General features: G+C 36.3%; 1 protein-coding gene across 2 annotated transcripts; it reads right to left on the reverse strand.

Annotated features, from left to right (window-relative positions):
* Positions 1–222: 222 nt before the first annotated feature.
* LOC126783686 (nuclear pore complex protein NUP205) lies at positions 223–15,914 on the reverse strand. Of its 2 annotated transcripts, none has more exons than XM_050509202.1 (45): positions 15,649–15,914; positions 15,434–15,529; positions 14,783–14,857; positions 14,574–14,678; positions 14,371–14,481; positions 13,966–14,125; positions 13,495–13,580; positions 13,184–13,306; positions 12,890–13,117; positions 12,110–12,199; positions 11,835–11,993; positions 11,538–11,654; positions 11,247–11,453; positions 11,025–11,126; positions 10,749–10,892; positions 10,277–10,407; positions 10,055–10,174; positions 9,733–9,853; positions 9,083–9,280; positions 8,163–8,281; positions 7,914–8,064; positions 7,711–7,823; positions 7,551–7,632; positions 7,391–7,477; positions 7,200–7,277; positions 6,689–6,898; positions 6,143–6,235; positions 5,920–6,033; positions 5,656–5,826; positions 5,500–5,555; positions 5,294–5,366; positions 5,020–5,210; positions 4,808–4,934; positions 4,631–4,708; positions 4,147–4,311; positions 3,587–3,751; positions 3,382–3,522; positions 2,744–2,887; positions 2,363–2,485; positions 2,178–2,273; positions 1,946–2,083; positions 1,761–1,861; positions 1,150–1,269; positions 749–881; positions 223–503 (listed from the first exon to the last, which is right to left on the reverse strand). In XM_050509202.1, exons 1-45 carry the CDS (start codon positions 15,784–15,786, stop codon positions 420–422), a joined length of 5,664 nt encoding a protein of 1,887 aa, XP_050365159.1. In that variant the 5' UTR covers positions 15,787–15,914; the 3' UTR covers positions 223–419. The 2 variants fall into 2 exon arrangements, with proteins under 2 accessions (XP_050365159.1, XP_050365168.1); XM_050509211.1 differs by having other exon boundaries at positions 3,382–3,519; positions 15,649–15,913.
* Between the last annotated feature and the right edge of the window lie 601 nt (positions 15,915–16,515).

Consider the following 16,515-nt stretch of genomic DNA (forward strand, 5'->3'; position numbering starts at 1 on the left):
ATGGCTAAGTGCATGCTCGAGTGCACCATTGATCAGGCGAATGTGATGCCGGAGCTCTATCATTGTAGTGATTGTAGTCTTGGATGTGCTGGTGAAACAAAATCAAGGTTCATTTTTTACAATTTTGATTGTGGGATATTTTAGTTATTCTTGAAGCCAAATTTTTGATATATTCATGTTGAATGCAGCTGCTCATAGAGCGAACAACTATTTGGGTTTTCATGCTGCGACAAGTACGACCGAGTGATACTAGCAGTATCTCTGAAGCGAATCCCACTAGTCTTGTTACTCAAACTGGATTTCCATCGCCCCTAATTCTTTTACTGATCTACACAAAATCTTCATATACAACTACAATGATATTACAGTACATTCATTTGGGTTTGGATCGAGTAAACTACTATATCCACATAATACTTTCATGAAGACAACTTCTGGATCGTAAATTCCTTGAGCGAAGTCACTAATCTTCGAAAGACTTTAAGATTGTGGCCTATTTTGTCCTGTAAAAAAAACATACAAGAAAATATCAAGACTTCCGAAAGCATACAGATGACAACCAAAGAGGGCTCTCTCTTAAGTATTAATAGGGGAATTTCTGGAAACAAAAATATAACATCCCAAACTGCCAGCTTGTCTTTCCCCTAACCAACCCCGATACAGCTTTTATCATCCTTGAGTGGTAACAAAAAAGAAAGATGAGACTACTAACTGTAATGTCAAGGCAGACAAGTTGTTAGACGCATACCTCACTAAGTAACTCAAGTCTTTCTAAAGTTGAAACAAGATTGTCGCACAACGAAGACATGTCTTGTACGGGCCCAGAATTGGTACCATATGTAATTGCCTTGAAAGTACGAGGGGGATCAAATGCCAAAGAGCTGCAATGAACAGATAGTTGCCATTCAATACCAAAAATACTTCAATAACAATGAAATCATGAACCATTAGTACAAGGAGCCAGCAGTCTTCTTAATCACAAACATTTAAAAGTCGGATCTGACCCCATAGGGGAACATTAACATAAATATGAACTCTTTTTGCATTTTGGCCTGACAGTGATACGATCTCCTACATATTCTCCCATCAGCAACCCTTCTCTTGAGAAATAGGGCAGGGGGAATGGGAATTAGAAGATGAGATCCATACCTGTCCTGAAAATGACTTAGGAAGACATTCAGCACATGTTCCACTAGTGGAAGTAATATAGTTATTAACTGATCTCTATTCCCGACAACGTTGCACATTTCCACCATCGCAATATACCTCCTATAGAATTAAAAAGATTAATTAGGATACAGATATTTTATGATAAAAATGAAATAAAATGAGAAAATAGTTTTGATACTACAGAGTGATTCAATAGTGAGAGACATAGTGGCTATTAAACTGACATAAGTTTATTTCTTTTCACGGAAACTGAAAGGGAATTTCAGCACTGTACTGGGCTTGAATTGTCACAGTTGTTCATTTATCTTAACCAGCAATTACTTGTATTTCCTGTTCCCCAGGGCAATTGATTCAAAAACTTAGCATTGAACTAGGCTTTAATTGCCAATTTTTTTAACCCTTTTTTTCACCACCTATTACTTGTTTTACTGTGCGCTACTGCTGAACAACTAAAAATAAGTTCATCAGTCGAACTTGCATATAACATGTATACAGTTTCACACTGACAGTATACTGCACCACAGCTAAACCAACCTAGAAAAACATTTACGTGTTATTGGTCTACTTTTCCTAAGAAACCCAGGGAATACCTTTTCTGTATATTGTCTGATGATGAGACTGATACATGCCGAGCATACATATTGATTATTTCATCGATATCCTGTCTTGATACTTCATTTATGTCTCGAATCTGCATTTTGTACATTATAGTTAATTTGATGTTAAAAAAATTGCATACGTGAGACCAGACCACAAAAATGTTGTTCTCAATTACCCTATTAAGAAGTAAGGATTTTTCCTCAGCAGCTCTTTCAAGAGCACTTGTTAAATATGTGAGGAAAGACCCCAGCAAACTCAATGTCGGCTGTTGCGAGGAAACAGCCGCATTGTAGTCAGGAGGCATGTCTGAGACCTGTAAGAAAGCAAGTTAGCAAGAGGCTTATTAACAGATCTATGTTGTAGGGGTACATCATTAAGATCATTCAGATCAACCAAACCATACATACCTGCAGTCTGAAGGACTTTTTTGTGACAAGAAAATATAGATATGTGCTGAGGCTGAAGCATATCCGAAATAAGTTAAGCTCTGTCTTCCTGTGATTCTGTCCATTTGCCAAGAGACACAGAAATTTTCAAAATCCTTTTGAGGATGGTACAGTCAGTATCTTAACTATAAGTAGCTGGTGCAAACCTCAGCAAATCCAACTGATTGAGCAGAACTCAAAGTCTCACTGTCACGGGAGAAAAGAGCATGCATCAAAGAAAAAAGCCCTTGAACAAAGCCAGATTCATCACTCTCTTCATATGGCCAAACCTATGAAGTATAAACGAGGGAGAAAATCTAAAGCATCACACTTTTCAAAAAGTTGATAAAAACAGGACAGCTTATATAAGTATACAACTGAACACATGTTGCTATGGAACAACAGATATAACAAATTCATGAGAAGCTGCCGAAAGAAAAAATTATCTTTCTTGGCCGTTTAGGAGACATAGTGACTTCTAGAACGGAATATTGACCGATCTTGTTTTACAAATCTTATGCAAACAAAAAGAAAAGTAATGTTCATACCTTGCTTAGTATACCAACAACAAGGTTCATCTGCTCCATCATCAACTCATCAGCTTGGGAAACATCTTCCCGAAGAACATGATCAAAAAGTGATCGATGCCCCTTGACAAAATCTATGACTTCACGAACAACTTTATTCTTCACCTATTATATACCCAAATTGTTAACAAACGACATCTCTGGAATGCAACACTAGGGGGAGCTAAACATCAAAAACAAAGAGAGAAGACTGAAACAACTTTAAGGAAAATAATAAGAACAAAGGCCACGTTTTTCATGGTATACAGAAACAACAGGATGCCTATGGTGTGCCTTATATCAACTTTCAAAAACAAAAGTTTACAGAAGTCAAGTTATAAGATCCAATCAGGTAACAATGCATGGATTTGTAATAGCAAAGTGTGAGATCCATCTAGGATGCTTTAGTTCCTACCATTTTCTTTGTTTCATAAAGCTATCAGGTTCTCAATTAAAACTTCACTATGTTTAAGAAAATCTGATATTAATAAATCCTTTTGAACAAAGTAGTTTACTGGACTTGTAGACTGAATTGAATTAAGCTTGCTCTACAAATTATACAACTAATTACAATATTTGAAAGGAAACCATAACTTCTAACAATAAGGATGATGACTAACCTCATAAAATTCAGATGTATGAACTAAAGACAACAGAGAAACCACCAATCTGAGAATAGGAGTTACAATCATCCTTTGCTTCTTCATATCCACAGAAACATCTCTTTGATTCTTAGTGTCAACCCATCGCAAACTTCCCTGCTAGTAGAATTAATTAGGTAAATGGGATACAAGAGATTGCACCAAGTATCTTAGCAACACTTACGAAGAAGTTGACTGCCTTGCATGAAGCAACATGCTCCAAAGCTCCCATTGAGAAGATAACCTGAGCTCCAGATTTCCCATACTTGTGGCTTATTCTCAAAAGCAAAGCAAGTTCAGCCTCCAGAGTTTGCGCTCGCTGCATTGATTCTCGAGAATGTGCACCATCCTAGATATGAAAGTAATATATCTAAAGTTCAAAAGTAGCTAAAAATGGAAATACAGAAATGCCCAAAAAGACAATGATACTGTTTAAACTTAGATAGTCCACACCACAAAAGAAAAGAAAAATTACACCAAACTTTGATGGAGTTAAGGTTTAAACATGTAAGTTATACACCAAATATTGGGGTTGAGGATACTTGCTCCTTGGATTTTACACTATCCAAAAAGCAGCAGATGTTTTCTCCTACTAATTATTCTTAACCAGAGAAGATGAAAAAACATAGTAGAAATGAAGTGCTGGTCCCAATCCAACCCCAATCATGGTCTGCTTTAACCCTACTTGTATATATTCATTTTATCAAAATTATCCAACGCTGACTTAGTTGATTAAACAAGCACCTGATAAGACAAGCTGCTGATGTTTGTAAGACAAGATCTTAGAAAACCCCTGCTTTGAAGTTGGCCCAGGAAAAATCTCTCATGATCTACACAGATGATTGCATCCAGAACATAAAGTGACATTGTTTTCCCAAGTTCACTTCCATGAGTAGCATCTTTTATTACCTGAAGATTGAAAATAAGGAAAAGAATAAGAGAGACATCAGGGACACTGTAAAATTCAAATGATTGTAATGAAAGGTCTTGGAAAACAATAACCATGGTTTTCAGAAGTGTACAGTACAACTGAAGTCAATGAAATAGTTATGAAAGCATCGTGTATAAGCTCTTTAGGTTCAAGCGCATTTCAGCTAAAATGGCTCAGCTTACCCGGCCACTACTGAAGTTACTTCCCCAGCTACTAGTCATAACTCATAATTTAACCCAATTACTAACAAGTCATCTATCATATACAATACAATAAGAAAAGGAATGAAACACTTACCAAATCTAAAATAGATTGAGCTTCTTTTCTTAAGGTAGTGAAGTTAGCACGAGCAAGGTCTGCTTGTTCTCGATTGATCTAAGGAAATAACATAAAGAATGCCACCATTACTGAGGTCTGTCAGATTACAATTTAAGCAAATTACAAACTTCACATTTACATTATGAAACTACAGACCTTCTGGAGATCCAGATCTTCGCCCTCTTGCTCATCAAGCAACAAAAATTGCAGAACTGTTGATGGGATTTCCGGATCAAGCATATGTTGACAATATTGAAAATAGCTAAGGAGCAGTGCATATTGCCTAAAGACAATGATCAATGGTCAAATGGTGATTCAGAAATTGAGACAAGCACAGGAACAACACTAATCTCAGATCAGCACCATACCGTCTCCTTAAGGCTTCTGATGATTCGTGTCTAAGAATTGACAATATGAGCCTAAACAGGACTGAATTACAAGCTGCGTTTGGTAATTGTTTTGCCATGATTATATCAAGACATGCCTGATTATCAGAACTAAAGCCACCAGGGAATGAAAATCTTTCATCTCGTAACTTTGCCATGCATGTCAGTGCAACCTATATAAACCTCCTTTAATTAGAGATATACAAAAATCCAAATTTCAGCAACATAGTGCAATCACAAGAACAAAGTAACATACTTGACACAACAAAAATGCCATCTTCAATGAACAGTCTGGAGAAGCAGAAGCGGTCAGAGACGCTACAAGAATTCTGTTTATGGAAAGGCAATAGAAGTTATGGGCAACATAAAAAGATATAATGAAAACGACGTTGATTTGGACATACTGAAATATAAATTGATTTGAAAAGAAATTTGATAAGAAAGACATTGATCTGGACATACTGATATAGAAGTTCAGATTGATGACCGAGTGATGATATTCTTCGGGAAGCAGAGATCTAGACAAATAGAAGATGACAACATTGACAAAAACTGAAATGCTTGAAACTTAAAGGTAAATTTGTCATATAAACTACTTATACTATAGAAAAAACAAACCTCAATAATTTGTGACCAGGCAGTTAACATATGAAGTTGAGCAGCTTGCTCCTCAACATTCTTATTGTTCTTCCATCCCCATCTCAATAATTGTTGTATTGTTTCTTTTGCATCGTTCAGCTCTGCTTCACTCCCAATGTTACTCAAGTGAGGGTAAACAGCATTGAATTTCTGTGGAGAAAAAACATCGAGTAGAAAAAATCATAAGTTTTAAATTCAACTATATGAAAATTGCACATCTGGAACTCAATTGACGCAACCAACCTGCCAAAGTTTATCACGGAATGAGGCAAGGTCTATTAATCTATCACCACGCTCCGTATAGTAATGGACACCACTCTTTCCAGAAGTTGTAGGATTACAAACAACATCCTCTGCCTGAGAATCGTATTCATTAGTGTGGTACAAATGAAACAAAGTCACATATTAGGACCAGAATGAACTGGCAAGTCAAAGAAAAACATGGTTGCTAGGAACAGAAGATTACCAACAAATCATATTTCGAATTGGAAACAATCTCAGAAAGCTTCATGTTTGTATTCGGGGATCTAAACTGAACCACTTCAAGCAATTCCAACACCTGAATTTCATACCAATAAAGGATGAGTAAGGAGAATATAACTACGTTATTGTACTATTTCATGGAGTACGAACCCCTATTAAGCCACTAGAAACTTCAAGAAGACCACTCCTGAAGGACTGGTATAAGAAACTATAACCAATGGAGATTATTAAGCCAGTACTATAATGAGACATCCAACCGAAAACGAAATGGTAATGAGTGAAGAAACCCAAAGACTTTGTACATTGAGATTACAGCATATATGCATGATTTCAGACTCTATATGCCCACCAAAATCTTAAGTAATCTACAATATCAACTAACAATGAACTAAAGATATGTCAAAGACGGTCAAATATACCTCAAAGGTAAGAAGAGAAGTGCATGTGGAAAATTAAACTTAATTATCAAGAATTTTTTTAGCAAGTTACAATATGAACTGAAAAGAAAAATCACTTAAAATTTTTCTACCTTACTCTTCCTAACAGTTTGAGCTCCAGCATGCTCAACACCATCTTGAGGAGAAGACAAATAAGACTTGGTGAGGTGATCAAATCCAATTTCCAGAGTTTCCTGCCCAAAAAGATGCCCAAGGATACTACGAAATGTTTCTAGGTGAGTGGATTTATTGATATCGCCAACATGAAGTTCAATTGCCAATAGTTTTAGCAGCCAAGCTCTCTGCGAAAAGTTAAAGTTTAAATTATCATAAGAACCATGTAGAGATATAGGATTTGCAAATATGAATAATAGTTAAGCACGCTCATAAGAATCACATTAAAATAAGAACATTTAAGCATCGGTGTTGGTGCACTAGGATGACAAATGAAGGCGAACATATAGGAATGAAAGACAATTAAACGGAAGGCAAAACAAAAGGCAATGAATAATCAATATAATCCCTATATTATCCATGAGTTCAACTATGGGCAGCTTTCACTAAACACACAAATTCTGAGAAAAGTAATTAAAGAAAAGCAACCTGATGAAGGGAACTGACGCGTAGGGCCTGGTTGTTCTTCCTTTTGGGCAGTGGGGAAACCCCAATGGTATCTAGGTGCTGCAATGTTAAGAAAACTTCATATTAGACACATGTGAGAGCGAAACGGAAAAAATATAATAGAATTAAACAAAGATATATCAACACTTTTTTAAGCGTAATTCAAGAGTTACCTTTACAAAAAACTGATACTTTTTACTACTCAACAGATCCATCGTAGGATCACATGTTAGTGGATCCACGCACAGTTTATATAGGAGCTGCAAAGAGAAGTGTCAACACTGGAAGAAAATGTGGAAAATGTTTCTCTGTTGCTAGGGATTATCTCATTACCTGAAATCCAAACTCATGAAGTAGCATATTTACATCAGGCTTTGAAAGCTTCTCCAAGATCTCAAGGATAACCTTCAAGCAACTGCAAATGGCAATGTCATGGAGAAGAAATAAAAACAAAGTGACAAGAACTGTTGGGGCAACATAAAAGCAACTATACCTGTAATGAAATTTTGGTTGTAGCATAGAACGCTCAATAGGACTGTCAAGATCAAAATTTAGTAGCAAATGGGTAATATTGGGAGCTGGCCGACTGACATTGTCAATTAGAAGCTGTACATAATGAAGAAAAAAAGCCATGGGTAATTTAAGTTGTAATAATTAGCAAAAAGGAGGCATTAACAACAGAAGTTACCAGCTGACCTGCAATATCAGTACACCTGGATCATCACTAGTGTTCTCTACAGCCTGAGACTCTTCTGATCGTACTTCTAGGCAGGCTGCATAATCCTCAATCAAACAGCTTGCAGCATTTGACTTTACCAGTAACTGCACAAGCCCAATCATGCGAGAACTGTCACCCAAAAAGAAATATTAGAATGACATTTGGGTATTCCTCAATCAATTAGATCGCTAGAAAAAAGTAAATAAGAATTTTAGATAACGAAGTGCCTTAATATACTCATGATTTTGACAGAGCACTGCTGAATCTGTGGTTGATAATCATATCTGACATATTCCAACAAAGCTACAATTTGATTATGATCTTGAGAGAGTATAACATCCAGAGGCTGAACAAAATAAAGAAGAAAAGGAGCAAGAAATTAGTTAATGACTGTAGCATCCTTGAAAGAAGTTGGCACAGAACTCCATGAACACCAAGTCAATAAGCGAAAAGCACCTTAGTTCTGTCTTATGCATGTAAATCTATGAACCAAATGTATGTACTACTGGCATAGAAATAGTTGCGGGGCATCCATTATCTCCAGACATGACAAAAGGGCAACAAAAATTGGGAGTTCTTACTTTTTACTCTTTTAAAATCATTATCTGCTTGTGCATGCATGTTTTGTTAGTAAGGATACAGTTTTTTTTTTTGTGATTCTGCAGTCTATCATGAAAGCCGATTAAAACAGACAAACAGTTTTACACAGTTGCCATAAATAGGCATGCCAAACTTTTCTCTCTAGTGTCCTAAGAACTTAACTTTCACAGAAATAAGGATCTGTGTGTTACTTTATACACCTGCCATTATCATATTGAAGACCGAAAGTTATTTCAGAAGGTGTGCTAAATGTGATGGTTAACTAAACCAAAGCCACTTGACACTAGCAAAACTTCAGATAAAATTGGACAACTCTTAGGGAAACATGGCATGTGAAAAAAAATATTCACAGTTTGAAAAAAAAAAATACAGGCATACATCCAGGAAGGTAAGCTTAGTGAAAATCAGATGCCGGGAATATATAATGATAAACAGATTCAAATAAAGGTACAAATCCACCTAGAGGAAAGTCTGCCCAAGTTCGTATAACAAAGTTTGCAAGAAATACTAGAGACTAATATAGTTAAGAAATCTAAACAGTATCTACCTGGAAAAGAGGACGCCAGTAATCAGAAAGAAGCAAATCCTTCTCCAAGACAAGGATTATTATCTCCAGTGAGAGCTGCAGAGCCTTCTCTAAGAGTTTCCCGTACACTTGATTTGCCCGTTCAGTAATAATGGTATTGACACCTGGCAAAAGGATACCCATGATGTTCCGGAAAACAGATTTTCCACTCATGAAGTCCTGTAACAAGTAGTTAGTGTAAATATTGCTTCCTGTTGCCAACAAGACACTAACTTAGACAACGAGAATGGATGCACATTCTATACTGATTACGATTACTCACGGAAAATGAAATTCCACATTTATTAGCAAACTTATGGCCAAGTTAGAAAACGAAAAAAGTTGTTCGATTGGTTGGTACTCATGAATTCTTAAAGTAATCTTGCATAGCTTTGATTCACATCTGGGACAGCCACCCCAGCTTTTATAATTTCAGGATATAACTCATTTTAAAGCAATAAGCAAATAAATTGAATGAAACCAAAGACAAGCCCACCAAGGAGAAGAAAGATCACCTAAACACGACCAGAAGTGATATGAAATTAATTACAGCACAATCTATGGCAAATGCATGCTGGATTTGGCGTTCAATGAGTAGCACATACGAACAGATGCACATGATGTACACTTACTTTTAGCAATTCTAGAATTGGTAGCTGCATCTGGAGTGAAGATTGTGTTGCTGTTGAAATCTGAGATTGATCAATGCCACCATCAATATCTTCTTCACTGACGTCATACAGACTCAACATCCTGCATCAATTCTTATGAGATTAAACAAAAATATCCATCCACATTACATACAAATTCAAGTTCTACAACATGAATTTAGAACTTTACTCCCAAGCAAATGATTTTGCTTTATGTACCAAAAGGCTAAGTTTAACATACGTGAAACATATAGACTCCAAAATCATAAAGAAAAGCTTCTGATTAACTTTAGGATATACTAACATCTGAAAGTGCTGAAGGCATGCAACAACCAATTGCCATTTTTCACAAGGATCAGCATAGGCTCTTTGAGGGAATGGCCTAAAAACATGATCATAAATGAACCTGAAAATTCCAATGAATCTGCAAACAGAGAAACTCCTCATCACTATTCAACAAATTTATTACAAAAAATTTCAGGCAAAGTAGAGGTCAAAAAATTAAAGAAACATTAGCAACAGTTACCTGCGCCCTCTATCACTTAAGTCTCTTTCTTCAGATATAAGAGCATTTAGCAGGTTAAGGAAAGATATTGTTGAAGGATATTGCTCTCTCCTTGTTTCTATTTCATTGAGCTCGAATTGCATATCATATACCTGTAACATACATGAGAGTTTCAACATATACAAAGGATATATGAAAAGGTAAACCTCCTGCCAAACTAGCAACCCGAAACCTAGACGTAAAACAGAGAAACCAACTAGTGTCACTGTGTCAATAAAATGTTAGGATTTAATCTAACAAGATACAGCGGGGGCCTCTATAGCAAGATGCGACTTAATACTCCAGGCTACCCTCAGCCCAACTTAAGCTCTTATTTATAGATATGTTGCAAAAACCAAAGGGTTGAAAGAATAACCAAAAAGGTTCTGGCAAAAAACTCGAAGTTGGGTATTTGAAGAAAATATAAATGAACCACCAAAATCAAAGTACCAACCTGTGCAGCCATGGGTTGTGCACTCTTCCCAACATGGGATCCAACAACCACAGGGAGATCATACTGCTCAAGATAACTCCAGACTGTATCTTTTAGGGCAGGAGACACATACACAAACATTGTTATTGCATTACGCAAGGCACCCTGTTGTAGTTACAGTATAATATATCAGTAACAGTGAAGTGAAATTCAACAAGCTTCTAAAAAAACAAAATAAGCCAAAATGCTAACTAGATAGTAGATAGTCTGGGCACCAAGTTCAGTACATCAATTTACCTTTAAATAAGGAGGCACGTTCTCATAACCAAGAAGCTTGAACAAAGGCTCGATATCAGGAAACCAATTCTTTCGTTCAAGGGGATTTCCATTTTCCACAACCTGCAAAAACAGAAATAAGTCACTCCTCAAACATAAAATCCACGAGAAGATTGTGATGTATCATGGACTTTGTTTACTACAGATTTTCACCCAATCACAAAAGCTTTTGCACTCACAAACCTTTTGTAGGACATTCAAATAAGCAACAAGTGCTTTTGCATCACCCTCTGGGAGTTCTGGTAACATGGCACCAGCCGTTTGAAGAGACTGTTTGAATTTCTCGTCATAAATTGATAAGCTATCAAACAAAGTGCTCCACCCAACAGAACGAAACACTTTGCCCTGAAGTAACTCAAAAACCTTCGCAGCTCCTTCTTGACTAGAAGCCTGAAATGAAAGACAATCATGGAAAACTGTTTTGTGATAAAGCATGCTTAAAAGTATTTAACTAGCTCAAACTTGTCTGCATACCAAGGTACTCAGCATATTCAAGAAAGCCACAAGGGTTTGAAAATTTGTATGGTCCTCTCCAGCAAAGTTCACAAATGTCCATAAAACGTCATTGCCAGACAACAGCTCTGGTTCCTTCTGGAAAAAGTCATTTACACAGAAAGTAAATATGAGGTTTAACTAAAAACCAGGAGCATAAAGCCATAGAGATGGATGATAAAAAAAGAAAAATAAACATGAGAAAATACAATTGACCTTGTTCTTACAAAACTAGAAAGTTCCCCTGCCCTCAGTATATAATTTTTAGCTCAAACTTACCTGATAAATTCCACTCACAAACTCCAAAAGAGAGATGAATGGCAGAGAGCCATTTTCAGAGGCTTGTGAAGTTTGGTTACTACCATGGGAAAAATCATGTGATCCAACCAGGCGGTATGGACTAAGTGTATTCATAGCCCTCTCCTTTGATTCTTTAACCTGTAAGGAGTTGAAACAGAAAACAGAATATTGGAAATGCAAGGGTAGAACATAATAGTACAAATGCACACATATAACAGATTAATACAGACTAGATTGACAATACTCCACCTAACCTTGTCTCTGGCAAGTGGGTGAGATAAGAAGCAGGTGATCAACTTGTGAAGATAGGCATTGTACATATAGCCTATATCCTCGTCATCATTCTGCACATGATACACAAATCAATTCAAAATGCCAATGAAAGACAATGTAAAAAATTCAATACTGTAAGCTATTCCCATTTGACGCAATCCACTAGAAAAAAGCTACAATCCCCTTGGCCTCAAACAACCAATTAACCAAGCACAGGAAACCAACTTAATCAATGGGACTAGATGTAAAGCTACTTGGCCAACATTATGACATTGCAACTGGAGAACCGTTTAATCCATATAAGTAAACCAAGATAATGACTCTTTTTCGTACGCTTTGAATCAACCCAAGCAAAAGAAAGCAACTACAAACTGGGAGCAACGGCCTCAACTGATGAAGTAAAAAGATTTGGATTTTTGAATGTAAATCTTAAGTACCTATTGTGATCTTATCAACTCCTGTAATACCGCATGCCAAATGAATGAACTTGAATATGCGAGACACAAACCATTCAAATGTACCCAATTTCCTTATAATATCCAATATGATTCATTGTAATTCACAAAACTATTCATAGTAAAGCTATAAATAAGAACTGAAATGACCTGCCAATCCCGTAGTAAATGACTCATCAAGTTGAACTGATTTCAGTTATTTAACAAAGTTACATTAGGATCTAAGGAACACAAAGAAGAAGCAACTGGTTAAGCATTTGATTCAACAATTAAAAAAGAACAGACATTCCGTGCATAAGAACCAACCTCATATGCTGCCGTTTTAAGAACTTTATCTAATATAAACTGGAAAACATTCTTGGAAAAAACTACTTCTAAGCATGACTGTAGATAACTCAAATCGCTCGATGAAACACTTGATATAGCATCCCTTCCAGTAAGAGCATCTTGTATTAGCATCAAGTGTACAGCCCAAGAAAGCCTTATAGTACCGACCAAGCCCTCAACATTAGGATCATTTCCGGCTGCCATTACCTGAAGCACAGATGATGAGCAGCAATTTCAAAATAGGAAAAAGAAACACTATGTTTTTTGCCTTACGATTTCGTGAAATTCATGTCTGAAAGAGGCATCCCCGGACAAGACAGATGCTTTATCAGGTGCTGCACTCAGAGCGTCTGATACAAAACCAATCACGAGAGAAAAAAGAAGACTGAATGTGATCTGCAAAAATTTGAAATATATGTATGAAAACTCAGATGGACAGAAAAAAAAATAGATAACCTAATAGATGCACATAAAAATCATGTTTACGACAGGAGAAGTAGGCTTAACTCCTGACTATTTTCCAAGCCAATATCACAAACATACAATTAAGAACAATAAACCATTCAACATAGAATGGAACATGCCTGGCGTTTTATGGTGTCATTAGTCCCACTAAGTTCAGAAGCACTATCTTTGTAAACGATAAACATATCCTTCACATCCTTGGGACCTGCAAGCAAGATATAACAAAAGGATATTAATATGAACTGTATTAAGAAAAGACAGCATGTGAAAGTCACTGCTTAATACCGACAACATCCTTGGTTTCAAACAAGCATATCATGTCCAGTAAAAGCTATATATATTCAGTACCATAGAAATTTACTTTAACAGACAAGAATAAAATGTTGAGTCAATCAAAACGCAAAATGCATCCAAATGGTGTACTGCACTATGCAACATATAATTTAAAATCGATCAATATCTCCTAGTGTAGCCATCAATTAAGTTGTATTAAGCATAAATATTGGACATTTCATGTGTGGAGTCAGCTCTTTCGATATTGTAAAAAGCAGTGTTATAGTGTAATAACAACCCATAAACACTTTGCTTACTTGTCCGTACAACAAGAATAGAAAGAACAAGGCAATGTCCAAGTATGAGCCTTTCCCGAGACACCACAGCTTGTCGTACAACAAGCGCACCTCTAGAGTCGAGAACATAACGTTCAGAATGAGGCCCACCCAGGCCAGCTGGTTCTTCTCTATTAAGTTCCTACGATGAAACTCAATAAAGTTCCTTAAAGGTGCATCAACTATCAACAGTATTTGTGAATTTTATCGAAAGAAACTAGACATTTGAAACAACAGAGAGTTGCTTCCATTTATAGAAGATTAGACTAAATCAAAGACACGTGTCTGAATAAATCATAAGACACTCTCAAGCTTCCCAAAGTAACAATTTTCTCGACAGAATATCCAAAACCCAAGACAAAGTTTAGAGGGATAACCATTCCAAACCTTTATAAGAGAAATCAACCTCTGTCGAAGCCCATCGTTGATTAGATTTTCCAAATATTTTTGGATGTCAGATACAACGTCAGGTTCAAGTCCCTGATCAAGCACAACAGCCTGTGGAAACAATAGTACGTTAGCAATAAACTAAAGATCAAAGTAATAAGTAAAAGGATTTTGAATGATAAAACGGATCAGGATAGAGATACCCTCAAAAGTGTATAGAGAGCTGTTAATAGATCTCTTCTCTCCGTGTACCAGAGCCCTGTTGTAAGGCGTAAAATTTCTAGTGGCTCCCTTCCCATTAAGCCCCACTAAGAAAAAACAACACATAATGAATTTGGATGTCCAACAAAAATTATAGCTTTATAAGTCAATTGAGTATAATGAGAAAATTAAAATGACAGCAACGATTTACCTCTTGATTTGCAGAGACGATCAAGCGTACACAATCAATCTCATTGAGATGAAGGTCGTCACTTAACTTCAAAGCCTACAAAAGTGGAAATAATAGTATCAATAGTTGTTCGATAAATGGTGAAGCAAATTTGCATTACCCAGAGTAGAAAAAAGTCTGATAAAAAAAAAAGAAGCATAAAAGACAAGGCTAAAGCTCTATAAGCTGAAACAATATCATCAATAGTTTTCCGAAATGTAAATGCAGTAGTGATTTGCATTTTTTTTAAGTGAAGAGTCATGATAAATTGACGCCCTCCTTTGTTCGAAAAGGAAGACATCCAAACAAAACGCAAAAACCACAATACTACATGTTTCACTAGTCAAATCCTATAAAGTCCAAATGTTGCCATCCTAAATTATCACCTACACGAGCACTGAAATAGGCTAAAAAACTAAGCATTGAACTGTAAGGCCGACTCAATAGTATATCTAACGAGTACATAATGTCAGTCCCTGACAGAACTCATCTCGCCGCGCACTAAAACAGACACAAATGCTGAACAACATTGTAGCTAATTTCGTAACAGAACTACTTAACAGTTCCTAGCTTTATCCAATTCAACTACACAATGCTTCAATTCTCCTAATGTTAAGGGCTAGGGTTACATACAATCTGGACATCCTGATCATCAAGCAAAATCGGCGGCCCATTGGGAAGCCTGACTTCCTTGGACTGAACCTGAGCTCGGTCCGCCGGCTTCGGAGGCTACAGCAACAAAATTGAACTCACAATCAGCACAAAATCAACAAGAACAAAACTACACAGAGCTCGAGAACTACGATTCTTCCTCTGCATTGTGAGAAACTAAGAAATAAGAGGAGTACCGGATATGAGAGGAGGGACTGGAGCGACGGGAGAGAGGCTCGGATAGCGTGCATGAGCTCCACTCTCCGCGACGGGCTCGGCGGCAGCGGGCCGAGTAGAGCCGATTCGATTACGGAGAGGAGCTGCTTCGGCGTCATGGCCGTGGATTCTGGAACCGGCGGAGGTGCGAAACCCTAGGAGAGAGAGTGTTTGTGTGGAAAAGGCGGGAAATGCGATTCAGAGGTTTTGGGATTTTAGTTCAGAGAGAAGGAAGAAGAAGAAGAGACAGAGAGAGGTTTGGGGTGGTGGGTAAAACCCCGTATAATCCCTAATGGTATTTTTTTTTTAAATCTGTATACGGTAAATCGTAACTTATTTGAATTACATTATACTCGATTAATAAATAATTTTATTATAATATTATTTTTTACATGTCTTGACTCGGGATTAACGTGCTAACTTAATATTTCATTAAATTTGTAACATTATAGAAATTTAATAATTCATATAAACTCCATCAAATATATAATAATGACATAATTTATATAATAATTTTTATATTTATGAGAATTTTATTGAAGAATTTTGTTAATTTAATTATAATCAAATAAAATAATAATATACATCGGACAATATAATATTTTGAATAATCCTTAGGAAACAAAAAGTAAAACTTTTTTTGTCTTCAAAAAAATAAAAGAAAATATTTATTATACTTTAATAAATTAATAATTTATTAAATTAATATATTATTATGGACTTGAAATTAATTACGCACCTAGGGAAATAATGATACTAAGAAGAAAAAATCTATGTACTCTTTTTTTCTCGGACGATCCATACGTAACGCTAGGAATACATAAAAGGAACTTAACATAAGGCAGAGG

Source organism: Argentina anserina, chromosome 1, assembly GCF_933775445.1.
Source record: "Argentina anserina chromosome 1, drPotAnse1.1, whole genome shotgun sequence".
Lineage (NCBI taxonomy): Eukaryota > Viridiplantae > Streptophyta > Magnoliopsida > Rosales > Rosaceae > Argentina > Argentina anserina.

Excerpts from the sequence above, each read along its gene's own strand:
- LOC126783686 (XM_050509202.1), bottom strand. The coding sequence starts at position 15,786 with ATGACGCCGAAGCAGCTCCTCTCCGTAATCGAATCGGCTCTACTCGGC. Across the intron at positions 7,478-7,550 it reads TTCATGAGTTTGGATTTCAG|CTCCTATATAAACTGTGCGT; the intron begins GTAATGAGATAA and ends TTCTCTTTGCAG. Across the intron at positions 2,888-3,381 it reads ATACATCTGAATTTTATGAG|GTGAAGAATAAAGTTGTTCG; the intron begins GTTAGTCATCAT and ends GGTATATAATAG.